Source organism: Mangifera indica, chromosome 9 (assembly GCF_011075055.1).
Source record: "Mangifera indica cultivar Alphonso chromosome 9, CATAS_Mindica_2.1, whole genome shotgun sequence".
NCBI classification, from domain to species: domain Eukaryota; kingdom Viridiplantae; phylum Streptophyta; class Magnoliopsida; order Sapindales; family Anacardiaceae; genus Mangifera; species Mangifera indica.
Window position 1 is genome coordinate 4878272 of NC_058145.1, and position 19812 is coordinate 4898083.

General features: G+C 33.3%; 1 protein-coding gene across 1 annotated transcript; it reads right to left on the bottom strand.

Moving 5' to 3' along the window:
• Window positions 1-10104: 10104 nt before the first annotated feature.
• Window positions 10105-13433, bottom strand: LOC123226382 (adenylosuccinate synthetase 2, chloroplastic-like). Its single transcript, XM_044650893.1, has 4 exons — window positions 12934-13433; window positions 11733-12425; window positions 10950-11261; window positions 10105-10532 (listed from the first exon to the last, which is right to left on the bottom strand). The coding sequence occupies exons 1-4, from the start codon at window positions 13225-13227 to the stop codon at window positions 10362-10364; spliced, it is 1470 nt and encodes a 489-aa protein (XP_044506828.1). The 5' UTR covers window positions 13228-13433; the 3' UTR covers window positions 10105-10361.
• Window positions 13434-19812: the final 6379 nt, after the last annotated feature.

Consider the following 19812-nt stretch of genomic DNA (forward strand, 5'->3'; position numbering starts at 1 on the left):
GTTCTTACCTTGTAAGCAAGGTCTCCGTTGTCTTGCTCATGGTAATCTCCAATTGCTATAACTTTGCAGTTACACTTTCTTCGAGTTTGCTCAAGTGGTCTTAAAATCCTCCAAGTGCTGCTTCTAAATTTTCAATCCGTTCCTTGTTGGTAGTCATGTTGTCTGGCTTTGGTACCATTGATAGGTCCCAGTCAAAGCCAAGAGAATTTTTAAGATAACAGAATTCTGCTTTAGGTGAGAATTAAACCAAAGAGATTGTTATTAATTCAACGTTTTTCTCAAACAGCATCTGATGGAGTTTAAATACATATGGGACTCAACTACTGGACTCCACTACTTTCCCTAAACAAAAGGATTCAATAACTACTTGCCAATACATAACCAGAAAATATTCAATTAACCCTAGTAACCGAATTATTCTCTAACCACTTATTGACTTATTCTAAAATAAATAGCAGAAACAGAATGCAAATTCTTCATCCGGAAAATCATCCAAATTAGCCAACATGCCTAGCCCACGTACACTACACGCTCTGCATGTCCCATGCATATAATGACCCACTCACTCCCTATACTTCGGGTTCCTAATAGACACCTGAATGGACCTTCTTGGCTTATCATAATGTCATTCCATTCTCATTTCGAATCATAACAAATTCTAAATTCACTAAAAACTCTCTATTCAAAAATATATAAGTAACATTTTTCTTTAAATGGGCTTGTAACGATATTTGTGATAATCTTTCTTAACCATAAAAATAAAATCATCATCGCTTCACATCACAACTCATAAATCATGTGTGTGTTGAATCAGTCAATTCCCATAATTTCACACAGTCATAATGTTCTCCAATCAATTACTCTAAAAAACATTTTTGAACCCAAAATGTTTATTGAATAGAAATTCTACTGGAATTTTGTTTAACCCAAACCACTTTCTTCAGACCTATACCATAAATCTCTAATAGGAAAAGTGAAGGTGTTGTACTGTTGTTACTCATCAATATTCCAGTTAAAAATAATCAATAAACAATGTGTACTCTTTTATACATAAATAATGATACATCGTTGTGCAATTGAATGTTACTTTATTTTTATCTTTAATATAGAATTACCCAATTACACAATGATATGTCATTATTTATACTTAAAATAAAGTTGTGCACATTGTTTCATAGCATTACACAAAAATAAATAATAAACCACAATTGTAAAACTTATCTTTTTTCTATAAGTGAACTCGATGATGATACGGATAAATAAGGCATGTCAAACCAGCCTATTTTTCAGATAAATAAATACAGTTCAAGAAAAGACGAATTTTCTTTGTATCAAAATTTTTGTAGTTTATTTTATTATCCTATGAATCCCACCAAACCAAATATTGTTGACTCATCGGACCATGGCCAGTCAATCACCAACTTACAGGAACCACATTTGAAACTGTCAATCTATAGGCAATCTGTCGGATACCAGCTTCATCTATAAATGTCTCAAGAAGCAATCGAGGATTGTTGCCAACCAGAAGGCCTTACCATAATCACTGACAAGACGACCAAAACCAATGTCGATCACCACTACAGAGGAGAAATTGTCAGAAGGTATTCATCCATCACTATAAAAGAAAAATTGTAAAAATGTATATCACTACAAGAAAATGAAAATGATAAATATCAAATGTTAATTTGAATTAGGATTGTTAAGAATGTTTATACAAGATTAAAGAGATTAGCAAACAGTCAAATAAGATAGTACAGCACAAGAAATCAATAAGCAAAAAATAAGAACATAAGAAATACTTGGTTCAGGTTTCGATTTGAAACCCTACATCCAAGGCAGAGACAAGTCTCTTAGTCGAATCCACTATAGAACATAAGCAATTATAGCTTACACAATACCCTCCGATTTACCTCTCACATGACACTAACACACCATGAAACAATGCCTCCTATCAAGCCTTTTACAAGACTCAAGACACTTGCACAATCGGAAAAAACCAAAAGATTTCTCCTTGGCTCAACTAAACACAAGAGCAAGAACAGAACCCTAATCCCAAAAGAGCAAAGCAGAGCAAAAAGGAGCCGACTACACAGTTTCAAGTCATGCGTTCAACCTAATATACTTAGGGTTACATTTCAGTGAAAAGACTAAATTGCCCTTTAGCTTCAAATTACATTACAAACCCTAACAAACTCTATAATGACTAGCTTCTCCTTAACACCTTTAAGCCACATCCTTCATAGCTCCATCTTAGCTTAAACTGGAGAAGAAGTGTATTCCACTAGGAGACCTTCTCTGCAATTTTTTGTCATCATTTTTGATAGATTTTCAGGAAGTTTAAAGCTTCCTTGAACTTGCTCACTAGGATAGCTTTAGTCAGTATATCTGTTGGATTCACACTAGTCATGATCTTCTCAATCAATACTTGCTTGTTGGTCAACATATCTCTGATGAAGTGAAGCCTTACATCAATATGTTTAGTTCTTTCATGATATGCATTGTTTCTAGAAAGATTAATAGCACTCTGTGAATCACAGTAAACCATAGGAATATCTGAACTCAAGCCTAGTTCAGATGTAATTCCCTTCAGCCACATAACCTCCTTCACAGCTTCTGTCAAGGTAATATATTCTGCTTCAGTGGTGGATAATGTCACAATAGATTGTAAGTTGCATTTCCAGCTCACAATATTTCCACCATAGGTAAAGATATAACCAGTTAGAGATCTTCTTTTATCCTGATCAGCTGCAAAGTTTGAATCACAAAATCCCTTAACAAGCAAACTGTTAGTAGAATCAGATGTGAATAATAACCCAAGGTCTGCAGTACCTTTGAGATATTTCATTAGCCATTTTACCGCATACCAATGTTCTTTACAAGGATTGCTCATAAATCTACTTACTAAACTAATAGCATAAGCAATATCAGGTCTTGAACCAATCATTGCATACATCAAACTACCTACTGCATTTGAATAAGGTATTTTATTCATAAATTCAGATTTAATAGCAGACAGATTGATAGTAGATTTTAATTTGAAATGAGCACCCATAGGAACATTAATAGATTTAGATTCAGACATATTATATATGTTTAATACCTTTTTAATATATCCTACTTGTGACAAAAACAAAGATCTTTTTCTTCTATCTCTTTCAACATCCATACCTAATATTCTTTTTGCTGACCCTAAATCTTTCATAACAAATTCAGTTTTCAGCATTTGTTTTAAATTTATCAAAGTAGACATGTCTTTGGAAGCTAAGAGCATATCATCAACATACAAAAGCAAGTAAACATAATATCCAACATCAGATTTTAAATAATACACACAATGATTATAATTGCATCTCAAAAAACCAATAGACAGAACAAACTCATCAAACCTCTTGTACCATTGTCTAGGAAACTGCTTTAGCCCATACAGAGATTTATGAAGCAAACAAACTTTGTTTTCAGCTCCAGGTTCTACAAAGCCTTCAGGTTGCTCTATTAGAATCTGTTCTTCCATATTTTCATGCAAGAATGTTGTTGTGACATCCATCTATTCTAATTCCATATCAAATAACACAATAGTTAATAGTATGAGTCTTATTGAGGTATGCTTCACTACAGGGGAAAAAACTTCATGGTAATTTATCCCTTCTCTTTGTGAGAAGCCTTTTGCCACCACCCTTGCTTTAAATCTTGGCTGTTTTACTCCTGGAATACTTGGTTTTCTCTTAAATACCCACTTGCATCCAATTATCTTTTCCTTTAATGGTCTATCAACAAGTGACCAGGTGTTATTCCTTTTCAGAGATTCTATTTCAGTTTCCATTACTCTTAACCAATTTGAGCTACATTTACTTTCACAGGCTTGTGTATAGTTCAAGGGTTCACTCATCTCAATCAAGTCTCCTATTTGGAAAGCATAAGAGATGAGATCAGCTTGAACATATCTTGAAGGTTGTCTTATTTCTCTCCTTGGTCTATCTATAGCTAGTTGATAGTTGGATAGACTTTGTTTTTCTGGGCTTTAAGGACACTCAACTTGACTCTATGGTGAGGGTTGCTGATTCAAGTCTGTGATTTCATACTTTGAAGTACGAATTGTATCCAAACCCAAATCAAGTCCATTACCAAACTCTAAAGACTGAGTTGCAGACTCAATACTACTTTAGTGATCTGACACAGGTGTCTCCACCTCAAATTGGACCTGTCCAGATTTTCCTTCTGAAGAGAAAAGATCTTTGTAGAATTTCAATTTATTAAAAGTAACATTCTTGCTAACAACACACTTATGCTCTTCTAACAGTCATAGTTTATAGCCCTTAATACCTATGGGATAACCTAGAAAAACAGCCTTTAAAGCTCTTGGGTTCAGTTTACCTTGATTAGCATGCACATAGGCAAGGCAACCAAAAGGTTTCAAGTGATGTAAAGAAGGTGGTCTGTTTGACCACATTTTAATTGGGGTTTTGAAGCCTACAGCAGATGATGGTGACCTATTTATCAAATAGCAGGCAGTTGCTGCAGCTTCAGCCCAAAACTTCTTGCCTAAACCAGAATCAACTAAAATACATCAACCTTATTTAGGATGGTCTTATTCATTCTTTCAGCCAGACCATTTTGTTGTGGTGTTTCACTACAAGTTCTATGCCTAAGTATACCATGTTTCTTACAAAAATCAGAGAAATGTTTGTTGCAATATTCAAGGCCATTGTCAGTCCTAAGCACTTTAATTTTCTTATTAGATTGATTTTCAACTAGATTTTTCTAGTCTTTAAAGCACTCAAAAGCCTCATCTTTGTGTTTTAGGAAATAAACCCATACTCTCCTAGAGTAATCATCAATGAGTGTCATAAAATAGTGTGAATGAGATAATGAATTAGGAACATGAGGGGAACCCCACAAATTAGAATGCACATACTCAAATATACCATTGGATCTATATGTGGCAGTAGAAAACTTTAATTTATGAGATTTGCCAAGCACACAGTTTTCACAAAAATTTAAATCAGAAAACTTGTTTTGATCAATAAGCTTTTGTTTACACAATTCATTTAAGCCTGCCATACTAATATGCCTAAGTCTTTTATGCCATAAAATTGTTTCATCCAAGTTATCATGAGCAGAATGCATGTTATCAGACACCACACTACCTTCTAATATATATAACCCATTTGATAGTTTTCCTTTCATTACAACTAAGGCACCTTTCATGATTTTTAAAACACCTTTTTCAGATTTATAGGAAAAGCCATTTAAATCAAGTGAACCAAGAGAAATCAAATTTCTCCTTAACTTAGGCACTAACCTAACATTTTCAAGAGTTTTTATAGAACCATCAAACATTTTAAACTTGACATTACCAATAGCAATCACATCACAGGAATCATCATTACCCATCAAAACTTTCCCTCCATTTATGTATTTTACATCAGTAAGTCATTCTTTCCTAGGAGTTATATGAAAAGTACAACCAAAGTCTATTACCCACTCTTCATCTAACCCTACTTCAGAAAGAACTAACACTTCTGCACTTTCATACCCCTCAAGAAAATTTGCTAGTTCTAGGTTTTCAGATTTATTAGAAAAACCCTTCTTTTTCTCTAAACAATTTCTTTTAAAGTGTCCCTCTTTGTGACATGACCAGCAAGTTTTCTTTAATCTAGATTTTGATCTAGATAACTTCTTATTAGTTGTATTATTCCTTTTTTCTTGTCTACCCCTAATCTGAAAACCCTCCCCAATGGATTTCTTCTCAAATTTTATTTCTAAATTTTTAGACCTTAGGGCCCCTAAAACTTCATCCAATGACAAAGAGTCTCTCCCATATTTTATAGCAGCTTTAACATCCTTAAAAGATTCAGGTAAAGCATTCAAAATTATTATTGCTTGATTTTCATCTGATATTCTTTCATCAACACTATTATTGCTTGATTTTCATCTGATATTCTTTCATCTGATATTCTTTCATCAATAACAATTCTATGAAAATCATCAAGATTATCATCTAAAGACTTAGTGGGGTCCATTTTAAATCCAAACAACTGTTCTTTCAAATATATTTTATTTATCAGTGATTTAGTCATATATAGGGATTCTAATTTTAACCATATTTTTGCAGCAGTATCAGCATCATCAATTTTTCGCAACACATTATCAGACAGATGCAAAATTAATAAACTGTAAGTTGTTTCCATTACCTCAGCTATTTCAGCATCAGTCATACCTTCCAGGAAATCGATGGTTTTCCCAATGCTTTTGCACATTTCTGATGAACCAATACCGTATACATCTTCTTTTTCCACATGTTGAAATCGCCCTTGCCATCAAACTTCTCGACATCGATTCTGGTTGGACCCATTATTCTTTGTTGACAATTTTCTTTGTAATCTTTTGGCAAGAAGCAAGATTAGTAATACCAGAGAATATATAAGGCAAAGAATTTAAAAAGAAACCACCAGAAATCGATTAATCAAAACATTCAAAACACAAAACCCTAACTAGCTTTGATACCACTTGTTAATTTGAATTAGGATTGTTAAGAATGTTTATACAAGATTAAAAAGATTAGCAAATAGTCAAATAAGATAATACAGCACAAGAAATCAACAAGTGAAAAATAAGAACACAAGAAATACTTGGTTCAGGTTTCGATTTGAAACCCTACATCTAAGGCAGAGACAAGTCTTTTAGTCGAATCCACTATAGAACATAAGCGATTATAGCTTACACAATACCCTCCGATTTACCTCTCACACAACACTAACACACCGTGAAACAAAACCTCCTATCAAGCCTTTTACAAGACTCAAGACACTTGCACAATCAGAGAAAACCAGGAGATTTCTCCTTGGCTCAACTAAACACAAGAGCAAGAACAGAACCCTAATCGCAAAAGAGCAGAGTAGAGCAAAAGGGAGCCGACTACACAGTTTCAAGTCATGCGCTCAACCTAATATACTTAAGGTTACATTTTAGTGAAAAGACTAAATTGCCCTTTAGCTTCAAATTACATTACAGACCCTAACAAACTCTATAATGACTAGCTTCTCTTTAACACCTTTAAGCCACATCCTTCAATCAAAATTACTTAAATAATATTATAATATATATGTCATTAACTACTCATAGAAACATATTCATATGTACATGGAGAAATATATATGTCATTGCTAAACAACGGGATAAACATATGTCATTTGACACAAAACTTACACTTTCATATGTGCATAACTAAAAATCAAACCAACCTCTTCGGATGGGGCAAGCTTAGGTTGTTTCCAAGCTCCTTTGTGAGCTTTTTTATTTGTCAATATATTCGTTTATTTATCCAAAAAAACTAAAAGACCAAAAAAATATCCCATATATTCAATCTAAGATATCTATACAATTCATATATTTTCAAAAAAAATATGTTTATAACTAGACTATAGGAAGTTCATAAATTTATAGCTAAACAATCAAAACTGCTCATGTAAGTGTAAGTTCTTAATAAATAGAAATTCAAGTTCCATCAAAATCTTAATTAGATGGAGAGTAATTAGTAGGGATGCTCAAAATTATCCGATAACCAAATCAAACCAATTTTTTAACAGAAAAATAGATTATTTAAAAAAATCAGTTCAAACACTGATTCAAAAATATAGAAAAATTGATTTTTCAATTCGATTACTGGTTTATGTAATTTTTAAAATCAATTAACTGAATTAGTTTTTAAAAAGTTTAATAAAAAATTAATAAAATATTGAAAATATTTTTAAAAGGTTGGGAAAAAATAATAAAATATGATAATTTTTTAAAATTCAGTTGAAAAAATAGTTAACCAAAAATTCGGCTCAGTGAATTGTTATTTTCAGTTCAATTCAAAATTGGTTAATTTTTAAATTGATTCGATTTCGGTTTATGATTTTTTTCAAATTGAAAATTCGGTTCGGTTCAAAAAATTAACAAACCAATTTTTGTTAACTGGTTTTAAACAGCCCTAGTAATTAGGTTGAGATGAAAGTGTTACATCTAATGTCAAGTTTTTCAACAAATTTAGAATTTTGTTTTATTGTTATCAAGTTCTTTGATTTTTAACTCTTGTTGTTGAAGTATTTTTTCTTGCCCCCTCTGATTCTTTAATATTACTTGTTGTCTTTTAACTTTACGCCTTTTAACTCTATTGTTTCTTTTCTTTTGATGTTGAAACGGAAAAAAGGGCAAAATTTTGGTCAAACCTTAAACCTTTCCCAAGAACTTTCTCACAAATTTTTCATTTCTTTCAAAATCTCACAACCATGGATTCTTTTAGCAATTCAAGGATTTTCTTCTAACACAAGAATATGCCGCTTAACCGAATGGAAACAATTATAGAAAATAGAAATTATCATATTAAATAAGAAACCAAAATTGTGAAGATTATAAATATATTTTCATTTCAATGTTAAACAAAGTTATGATTATTTTTGAACTTCTTAGATTATCAGAATACGATTGTGATCATTCCTAACACCACAATATTGAAAAGTATATTATAATAAATAACAGAAAAATAGTGAAACAATAAAGTTGTTTCACTATTTTAAACTTTTCACTAGCAAAAATATCACAAAAATATATTCAATCCTTTTGATCTTTAATTTCTTTCTATCAGTTTTGTAATGTTTTTACTTTACTACGATGTTCCTTGAGTTTCATGTGCATTGCATTTCTAAAACTATTAAATCTTTATATAATGCATACTTGACATTTTCGAGTATGCAATGTCAAAAAGATTCAATGATTTAAGAAATGCAATGCATACAAAATTCAATAAACATCCTGACAAAGTAGAAGCATTACAAAATTGACCAAAAAAGAAAAAGACTGGATATATTTTTGTGATCATTTCGCTTGTTAAAAGTTTAAGGTATAAAAACATTTCTTCTTTTTTTTTTTTTCCCATTTTTCTATTATTATAATATAATGTAATATATTTTTTGATGTTGTAGTGCAGAAAATATCTTCTCTGCAGGGTTTAGCCTTGTTTTATGCATACACTAAAACTCACCGTTTTGGCATCACAAAAGCTCCACTGTTTAAAAGCCATCTGTTGGTGACTATTCACTCCGTTAAATCGGAGTTCATGCTTTTTACCAGATTTGATGAGTTGAATATGAAAAAAAGAGTAAGAAAGGTCTTTCCTAGATCAATATTCAATTAAAGAGACGTAAGGGAATCGAATTGTTTAAGGGAAAGAGCAAGGGTCTGATGTAGGGCGAAAAGGTGGGTGGTGACAAGATGGCTTCCTCCCTTTCCAGCAAATTCATGTCCAATCTTAGTATAACTATAGTCAAATACAACTACTTCAGTCCCCAGATCATCAAAACCGTGTTCCCAATTTTGTGATCTTGGTTTCCTCACTTTGTAATTGCAAAAGGATGTAGTGATATGAAAAGGAGAAAGTCGAGATTGAATGAATCATTGGTTTTGTTTGGGATTGAAGACATGGAGTGCAAGTTGAGTAGACTAGGGACATATAGTGGTGGTGGTGATGGTAGTGAAATGGACAAAGCATGAGAGAAAGATTCAGGAGAGGGTTCTGGGTGGAGATGTGATGTAACAAGGAGGACAACGCTAGGATTTGATTGAAGGATTTACATAATGATCAACAAAGACTAATTCATTTTTCTGTTTTCACCAATTTTATAATAGTTCATTAGTCATATTCCTTTTATTTATACATATATATACACTTTATTTTGATTATAATGCAATGGTTCATATCAGAGAAAAATCAATTTGAATAGGTGACAGTAAAACATTTGTTTGTGTGGGTAAATATGTGAATGTAAGTTATGGAATATAATTTAACTGAAAAAATTCAGCCTTTTTGTTGTCAAGAAGAAGATGAACCGATATTAAAGTCAGGGAATATATTTTTTGGGAATTGGTTTATTTCAATAAAGCTCAAGGAAGTTGAGTTTTATGAATATGTTGACAGATGTTTGATTAGGAAAATGTATAAATACAACTGCTCAAAAAATGACACTACACTTTCACCTACCTTTAATCATATCTGCCACAGCAATGACCTCCTTGTGCTCTATTACTACATTTGCGAATCCATAACTACTGAACTGGAATGAATAGTAAGCTTAAAATGGAAAACATAAATTAAAAATTTGCCCCTAAGCAATCACCCTAAACAAATTTTCTTCCAATGGTTCAACAATAATTATTATGCATTGCAACATTGGGCATAAAGTTGTTACATCAAATGCATCTAAATTTGCAAGTACCCCAAAAATATCTATCACAAAGGGGAATAATTTCTTCCAAAACTAAAAGTTTCAAGTAAACTCATCGAAGATGAAAATCTACTGGAAAAATGTGAGTGAATTGTCTCGTTACTTGTATATCAGTGCATCTCGTCCAGGTCCAACACCAATGTAATGAATAGGTACCCCAACAAGTTCCTCTATCCTCTCCACGTACTGACATGCAGCCTTTGGGAGGTCTGAGTAATTTCTGATACTTGAAATATCAGACTTCCATCCAGGTAGAACTTCATATTCCACCTGTAAGCATTGGAAGAAAAAGAAAACAAATTATGATGAGTTTTTCCAAGGTCTTGGATTCTTCAATGTCAACAGGGACAGAACAACAACAACACGGTTTCTAAAAGCAAGTCCTATAACTTCAAGAGTCATTGACTCTGCATTTGCAACAAGATTGTCAGAAATCATAGGAAATATTTTTATCCTGAACAAATACTTGCTAGAATTGTCTTTTTGTTGTTTGGGCAGTTCATAAGAAACTGACAAACAGCAAATGACTTTTTTTTATTACGTTCCATCAGTTATTTGAGGGCTTTCAATCAATTTCAACCACGAAGGCCAATGCATTCTCGTGAACCATCAAGATATTTTGTTTATCAAAATTCAGACATGTCAAGCAAGAGAATCCAATTTGAAATTGGGAATATGCAAACTTGCCTTCAATTGCTCAAGCAAGAGAAGATCAGCAGGGAAGGATTTAACTGGTGTACCATCAGCTTGTTTATAGGCCACTCCTAGCTGAATTTCAGGAAGCTCCGACAAAACATCCAGTTTGGTAAGATTTAGAGCAGAAAATCCATTAATTTGACAACTATACTTCAATGCAACTACATCAAGCCAACCACAACGTCGAGGACGCCCAGTAGTTGTGCCAAACTCCTGTCCAGCAAACCTAAGGAGGTCACCTCCTTGACCCAAGATTTCTGTAGGAAAAGGACCAGATCCAACCCTTGTAGTGTACGCTTTAACCTACATAGAAGAAACACCCCTGAGAATTAAGAAACCTGAAAAAGCCACATAAAAAATGCTTTTCATTTACACTACATGAATATTTAATTTTAAAAAATATTAGTAAGTTTTATGTCTCCTGAGGAAAATATAACACCAAACAATATTCCCAAAGCAATAGAGCTTGCATATTTGAGATAAAGCATCATGCACTCAACCGAATAAATAGTTAATACAAACAGCCTTAATCTTAAAGAAATTCAAAACAATAATATAATGAAGTGCAAGCACTATCTCGGTTTCACAAAATTGGCAATTTAGGAAGGATGACAGTATTATGCAAAAGCAGAAATATAGGCTAAACAACAATTGCAACCTGAGTGTTGATCTATAGATTGTGGGGCAGAGTTTATTCCCATAAAAAGAAGAAACATTTCTCTATTTCAAACAAAAAAGAAACCAAAAGCATATATCAATGAAGCATCAACTTACAACTCCAATTAGATCACCAACAGCTCTTGGAGCTATGCCAAGACCTGTGCAAATCCCACCAGCTGATGGACTGGAGGAAGTTACAAAAGGATAAGTTCCAAAGTCAATATCTAACATAGTTGCTTGACCACCTTCAACCAGAATATTTCGCTTCTCTGCAATCGATTCATTCATGAAATGCACAGTATCAGTAATGAAAGGCTCCAACCTCTCTGCAAATCTCTTGTATTTTTCAACTTCATCCCTGAGCATGTCCAGGGTATAATTAAGACCAGGGAATCTTGAAGCTGCATCTGATAATAACAGATCAAGCTTCTGAGGGAAAGTGTCCATATGCCTCAGGTCACCTACTCGAATACCATTGCGAATCACCTTGCTAGAGTAAGCCGGTCCTATTCCTCTCCTGGTTGTGCCAATAAATGATTCATCAAGCTCAGCTTCCCTAAGTCCATCTACTTCTTGATGAAAATCAAATAGTAGATGAGCACGATCAGATACCAATATCCTTCCCTTGCAAGAGACCCCATTAGCCTCCAGGCCATCAATTTCCTTGAACAGACCCGGAAGATGCACGACAACTCCATTTCCAATAACACATTTAGTGTCCTCATTAAGAATACCCGAAGGAACAAGGTGAAGAGCAAACTTCTTTCCCTCTGAATTGTAGATAGTGTGGCCAGCATTCGCTCCACCCTGTGATAAGAAATATTTACCTCTCAGCCAGAATAAACAAAATCTTCCTAGTAAGATTAAAAACATTGTTCAGCAACCCAGTGAAATATTAAAAGACATGCAATCGACAATTGAATTATATTGGAAATTGATCGATGAAGTTTTCAAATTTCGCTAACAACCCAACAGCTGAAAACACCCAAAATACCAAAAGTCGCGTCAGTCAACTCACGCAGGTTGCATGCAATCAAGTATATGTTCAAATGATTCCCAATCATATTAAGAGGGTAGTTAATTCATTAAAACAACAATAAAAGCAACAATTTCTTGTTTGAAATTAACTCAAAAAAAAAAAAAAAAACTAATCCCAGTACACGTGAGAACTGAAGAAGCAACGCAATAAAAAGTTCATATTTTTATCAACAGTATATGTGCAATAAGCTTTCTGAAATAGCACGTTTTGAAGCGTCCAAAATACCGTATTTTAGAAAAAGCACTTCTCGAGTGTTTGTCTAGCCAAAAAACTTACTTGGCAGCGAGCAACGATGTCGAAATGTTGGGCTAAAATATCAACAAGTTTGCCTTTGCCTTCATCACCCCACTGGCACCCCAACACGCCCGAGACTTGGCCGAGCGACTCGATTCGACTGGGTGACTCGTTGGCCGTCAACGTCAACGACGACGAGGCCGCCCGTGGCTGAAATGGCAGGAGGACGTTGGGAACGCGGTGGGGGTGGAGAAGGGGCTTGGGTTGGGCGCCCCACTTGGGGCCCGTACCGGGACAGGAGGAGCAGTATAGCTTTAGCGAAGTGAGGCTCATCATGCTACTGTTTATCAAAACGCGTTGGTGAAAGCGAAGTTGTTCAAAGTTCAAAGAGACAATGAAAGATTGATTGAGAATTTAAGTAGGGGAAGGGGTTTGGATAGAGTTACGCGCGGCGGATGGAATGGAAAGATTGAGTTGAGAATTTGTTCAGTGGGGATGGCGTGGAGTTGACGCCAGTTCGGCTTTGGGGGTTGGTGTGCGTGAGAAAGGCTTTGTCACAGCCTAGTTCATCGTAAAAATACCCAAATTTGATATGGTAAGAAAGTTGTAGGTGGATTGTATGATAGGTAATTCCGCTATCCATGTAATTAGTCATTTGATTTTTGTTTAAAATTTAATTCAAGAGGATGCTCAAAATTTAGAAACTTTAATGTAGAATTTCGGTTCATTAAGTACTTAGAGTCTCATTTTGCTTGGTTTGATATTTTTATCTAAATCTTAAATATTAATAAAATTAGTAGAATATTAAAATTTTTTAAATAAAATTTTGAGTTCAAATTTTTATCATGTTTATAAAATTTTAATTTATATGATGTAACAATTATAGATTTGATCATTACATCTCAGATTTATTTCATATAGAAGTCACAATCAGAGTTAGAAAAAATATTGTTCATCATAATAAAAGGCATAAAAATGGTCACTCCTTTTTGCTTTAAATTGATTGGAAATTATTTTGTAATTTAATCGTTTTGCTTTTAAGATATGTAAATAGTTAAATCATAAATAATATTGTATATCCAAAATTTAATTTTTTGTAAAAGATAAATTGGTATAAAAATAATAAGAATAAATACTAAAAAATTATAATTATCATATATCATCTTGAAATATATTATAAGTATTCTTAAGAATTCTATTATTATTATTATTATTATTATTATTATTATTATTATTATTATGACATCATTTCTCAAAAATATGTATTAATTTATATCAATAATACGTATTATATTATATAATAATCTTATTGTATTATACTAATTTTTTATATATCTTAAAATACATAACTTTTAATGTACTATATATATATATATATATGCGCGTGATTATGATGTATTTAATATGAGCAATAGCAAAATCATTTTTAATGCTTTGGTAAATTTCCAAATTCTAAAGTCAATATTCACTCTCATATATGCAATAGATTCATTGAATTTGAACATTCACCGACTGAAAATGAAGCCAACTTGTTCCAATATGAGATAAATGCATTGAATTTGGCTGTCGAATAATTGAAAATTTATTTTGCGCATCAAGTCATAATATTATCATTTTGATGAGAGTTCATGACATTAATATACGTAGAATCAAGGTTGGATTTAAGCATAATTCAATTCAAATATTAGCTTGTTTTATAGAAGGCAAGCCCAAGCTTCGGTTTGGGATTGGTGAGTCTAATAAAATGGTCGTTTGTGATCAGCTCACTCAATAGCTATGAAGTTTATGATCGATTCAAACATACTCAAAACAATATAGCTAGAGAGTTAAAGGCAAGAGAAATGTCAGAAAGTTGAAGTCTTTCACGAGAGAAGGAATTGAAACCTGGAGTTGAAGACAGAAGCAACGGAGTTGTGGCTTTACTAAAGAGTAGAAGACAGAAGCAAGAGGAGACCAAGTTGCAAGAGGAGAATAAGAGAAATGCAGCCAACAACACTGCAAATGTTAAAGATAGAAGCAAGTGGAGGTGGAGTCGTGGCGAGAGAATGAGAGAAATGCAACCAACTACATCGAAAAGTCGAAGACAAAAGTAAGAGGAGGTGTAGTGAGAGAATAAGAAATGTGCAGATGATTACACAAATTTTAGGGTTTTTAGTCTAAACCTTTGTAATTTATAATTAAGTCTAAAATATACTTAAAGAAGTCGAGCCATTTAAACATAAACTTAAAGAAGGTGAGTCATGCTCGGCTCGCAAGTCCTCCTTAGTTTAGATTTGAGCTCATGTTTTTATTCTCTCACATGTTATAACTCATGTTTAGGTTCAAGTTCATATATAACAGGTTCATTTCAAACTCGTTCAAGCAAAACTTGTTTCAAACTCAAAAAAGTCCGTTTCAAATTCAGCCTTAAATAGAATACACCAATTGCATTGCAAAAGGATGCATAATTATAATTATATCAATAATATAAACCCTTCTGCACCAACCATTAATTTATGACAACAACATAGGCGAACCTAACAACAAACCCAAGGCTAAGGTATGTCTGAGAGTGGCGATCGAATCAAAGATATTAGGAGGTTTCAAGGTATGACCAAAAACGCCTTTTCTTTTCACTCAACAGGTTAGGGAGGTCCTTTTATGAAACTTGGGATTCTCGCTCGGACTACACTCAATCTAACCTTTTATGGCGTTGTGTTTAGACTACTCAAAAGGCTAGCAAACAAAGTTCAAATGAGCATTTTCTGATGCACAAGATCCTTAACATAAGACAAGTATAGAGCATACTCATGTCTTAGAAAAACAGGATATGGAGGAGGGAACTATAGTAACCTAGATCTACTATAGAAATCAAAAGAAAAGTAGTTTACTCAAGAGTCATTATATGACAAAGGAAAAAATTTTATTGATTTCTGATCTACTTCTTCAAGAAGGAGAGACGCCTTATATAGGCTTACAAAAGCATAAGAGAATTGACAGAAGTACAGACAACTAGGACAACATTATAAGACACATTAATAATACAAGAGACATGTAACTCTATAATAATACAAAGCCTTCATAATACAGGGGACACATAAAGCTTCATATGAAACACGTGAAACATTTTAATAATAAAATCTTTAAAAGACACGTCAAACTTCACATGGGCTTTTGAGTATAAGCTTTTGTCCTTCAGGGTTGTTGGTATGGTTTGAAACACTCTTTTGTAGATCTTGGATAAAAGTTGTAATGACATCAATATCAAGAGAGGATCTTGGAGAATCTAGATCTTGAGAAAAGGAATTAAAAGTAACTAGATCATGCATGCAGTGTGTAGGAAACGAATCTTCCTGTAGATATTCATAGACAACAGGATTAACTTGTGACGAAAACGTGGATGCTTCTGGATGACATGGATAAGGAGGATAACGAAGGTCATATCGCCAGTTGTTTAGTGTCAGAGTTGGAGAAATGTCCATATCTTTAATAGGGCATGATAACTCTGATGGTGCAGTCCAGTTGGTTTTGTGCTTGACATTGAGCTTCTTATAAAAAATATCTTTCACGTAAATGATTTGTTTAGAATATTTCATAGGGTAATGTTCCCCAGGGGTATCTTTTGAAGGAGTGGGCCATATCTAGTGAGGGATAATGGTGTTGGGAATGATATTGTTTTTTGCAAACTTGGCTCATGCCACAATCCTTTCCAAATTTGAACTAAAGGCAAGTTTTTGGCAACTAGGTATTCATCCCTTAAAAAAGCATAAGACTGCATTCACCATCCCAAGACAACATTTCCAATGGATAGTTATATTATTCAAGTTAAAGACAACACCTTCTTTATTTCAAAAGGCCATGACCAGAATTTTCTTTCCTTTAGAGAAACATGCTCTTATTTATGTTGATGACATCTTGCTATTCTCTAATACAGATGCAAAACATATGAAGTTTCTTCAACAGTTTCATCAAATAATCCAACAACATGGCATTATGCTCTCTGAGAAGAAGATGATCATTGGAGAAAGTTCTATTGAATTTATGGGAATGAAGATTGAAAAAGGGACATATGTACCATAGTTGCATATAGCAGTTCATCTAACAGATCTCCCTGATAAAAACTTGACCACCAAACAATTTCAGCAATTCCTTGGAATTATTAACTATGTTTCATAATTTATTACTCGTCTCAATCATATCACAAAACCTTTATGCCACCTATTTGGGTCGAAGCCTAAACCAAAGCGATCCAAACCCTCAAACAGATTATCCCAACATTACCTCATTTATCCATTCTATTTACAAGTACATGTATCTTACAAACAGATGCTAGTGCAGATTTTTGGTCTGTCATTCTCCTTGAAGAACTTGCTAAGAAAATGAGCATATATGGATATAAAAGTAGACAGTTTTCTCTCACAAAAGTCAATTATCACTCTACCTATAAAGAAATCCTAGATGTCAAAATAGGCATTAAGAAATTTGAGTTTCATCTAGCAGGATATCATTTTGTGGTAGAAATTGACATGACTGATTTCCCCTCCATGATTATCCCAAAGAAGACAAGACTTCTAACCCTCAGTTAATCCGATAGAGCCAATAATTTTCATAGTACTCATTCACAGTAAAGCATATTAAAGGAAAGGACAATCTTATCCCTGATTTCTTTCCCCGATCACCTTACAAAAAGGCCTATATAATCTCTCCTAATTCATCAATAATTCATCTTTCCTCAATCTAGTGTTTTGAAACCATGGATCCTATACCCACTTTCATGCAACCCTTACCTCTCAATATTCCTGATCTCCCACTAGAATTTCTAGACCTTTACAGACACCTCCTACCAGATGAAACAGACACTTTTCACTAATTAATGCTCAACTACCAAATTAAGGCAATCCAAGAAATTGGACCACACACTCTTGGTCAATTAGGTATTCACCCTGAGTTTCCTTACCTCACCCTTTTTTTCTGTTAAAAATGTTCCTAAAGATTTCACATAGAATACTCTATGGTTTTGTGGTATTTACTATCATGATACACTATTATCATTCAATTTCATGTTTCTCACATGTTATCATGGCTCAAAGACATGGAAAATGAACCTTACAATCCAAAGTTCATCCAATTCTGGATTTTTCCTTCAATGGTTCTATCATTTGCCTTGGTAGACGTGTACATTTTTCTAATATCAATTAGAACATCAAAGTTTTCATAGGGGACAACAGGCCCAATATTCCATATTGTTTTTTACTCACAAAGCCTAGGTTTTAAAGCATCACAAGAAGGTATTATTCGAAATGAATGTATGAAAGTATACTTATCTTCCATATAACTTGCACAAATACCAAACCCTGTACTCCCAAGAGTATAGGAATTTTCAAAGGATAATTTTTGAAGTCAACGCCATCATCCCTCACTAGATATGGCCCGCTCATTTAGATGATACCCCTTAGAAATAATGCCTTGGGGAATATTCCAAATAAATCACTCACGTGAAAGATATTTTTTATGATAAGTTCAATGCCAAACACAAAACCAGTTGGACTGCAGCATCGTAGTTATCATGCCCTACTAAAGATATGGACATTTCTCCAACTTTGACACTAAACAACTGACAATATGATTTTCCTTATCCTCTTTATCCATGTCATCTAGAAGTATCCACATCTTTGCCACATGTCAATCCTATTGTCTATGAATATCTATAAGATTTATTTCCTATATACTGCACATAAGATTCACATGATCCGATTACCTTTAATTTCTTTTCTCAAGATCCAAATTCTCCAACACCTCCTCTCGATATTGATGTTGCCACAACTCTTATCCAAGATCTACAAAAGAGTGTTCCAAACCATGCCAACACACCTTAAAGGACAAAAGCTTCCACTAAAAAACCAATGTGAAATTTGGCGTGTCTCTTAAAGATTGTATTATTAAAGTTTGTATTGTTAAAGTGTTTCACCTGTTTCATATGAAGCCTTACGTGTCCCCCGTATTATTAAAGCTTTGTAATAGTATAAGGTTATGTGTCTCTTGTATTATTAATGTGTCCTATAATGTTGTCATCACTGTCTGTACTTTTATCGGTTCTCTTATGTTTTTGTAAGCCTATATAAGACGTCTCCCTTTCTTGAAGAAGTAAATCAGAAATCAATAAAATTTGTTCCTTTTTCATATAATAACTCTTGAGTAAACTCCCTTTCTTTTGGTTTCTATAACAGATTTAGACTACTTTAGTTCCCTCCTTCATATCTTACTCTTCTAGGACATGAGTATGTTTTGTACTTGTCTCATGTTGAGGATCTCATACACCAGAAAATGCTCTTTCAATCCTTGTTGGCTAACCTTTTGAGTAGTCCAAACATAATACTATAAAAGGTTAGATTGAGTGCAGTCCAAGCGAGACTCCTAGGTTTCATAAAAGGATCTCCCAGCTTGTTAAATGAAAAGAAAAGGCGTTTTTGGTCATACCTTGAAACTTCCTGATATCTTTGATTCGATCACCACTCTTAGACATACCTTAGCCTTGGGCTTGTTATTGGGTTCGCCCACATTCACAATTTTAACTATATGTACAAATTATGGATAATAACATCAAATTGAGAAAAAAAAAGTGTAATATTACATTACATGCACATATTTTTTAGTATATAATTGATATATTATCATGTGATTGGATATCACTTTATCTTTAATTCAAAATCACTCAATCACATGATGATACATTATTTATGTAGTCAAAAGTATATATACACAGATTTATAAATTTAAAAAAAAAAAATCTAACTTTCACTTTACTTTAAAAACAAAGAATGCCATAAAAATTTTTAGTCTAATATAATTTCTAGGTTACTGAGCATAATTTTTCCAATAAGACATTTTTTTCACAAGCACATGACTAAAATTTTAATTCTAATAATATAATGAAAAATGGGA

Bases quoted from the DNA above. Each gene is read 5' to 3' on its own strand.
- LOC123226382 (XM_044650893.1), bottom strand. From the start codon at position 13,227: ATGATGAGCCTCACTTCGCTAAAGCTATACTGCTCCTCCTGTCCCGGT. The intron at 12,426-12,933 runs GTAAGTTTTTTG...TTCTTATCACAG, and splicing joins ACATCGTTGCTCGCTGCCAA to GGTGGAGCGAATGCTGGCCA. The intron at 11,262-11,732 runs GTAAGTTGATGC...TCTTCTATGTAG, and splicing joins TTGGTGATCTAATTGGAGTT to GTTAAAGCGTACACTACAAG.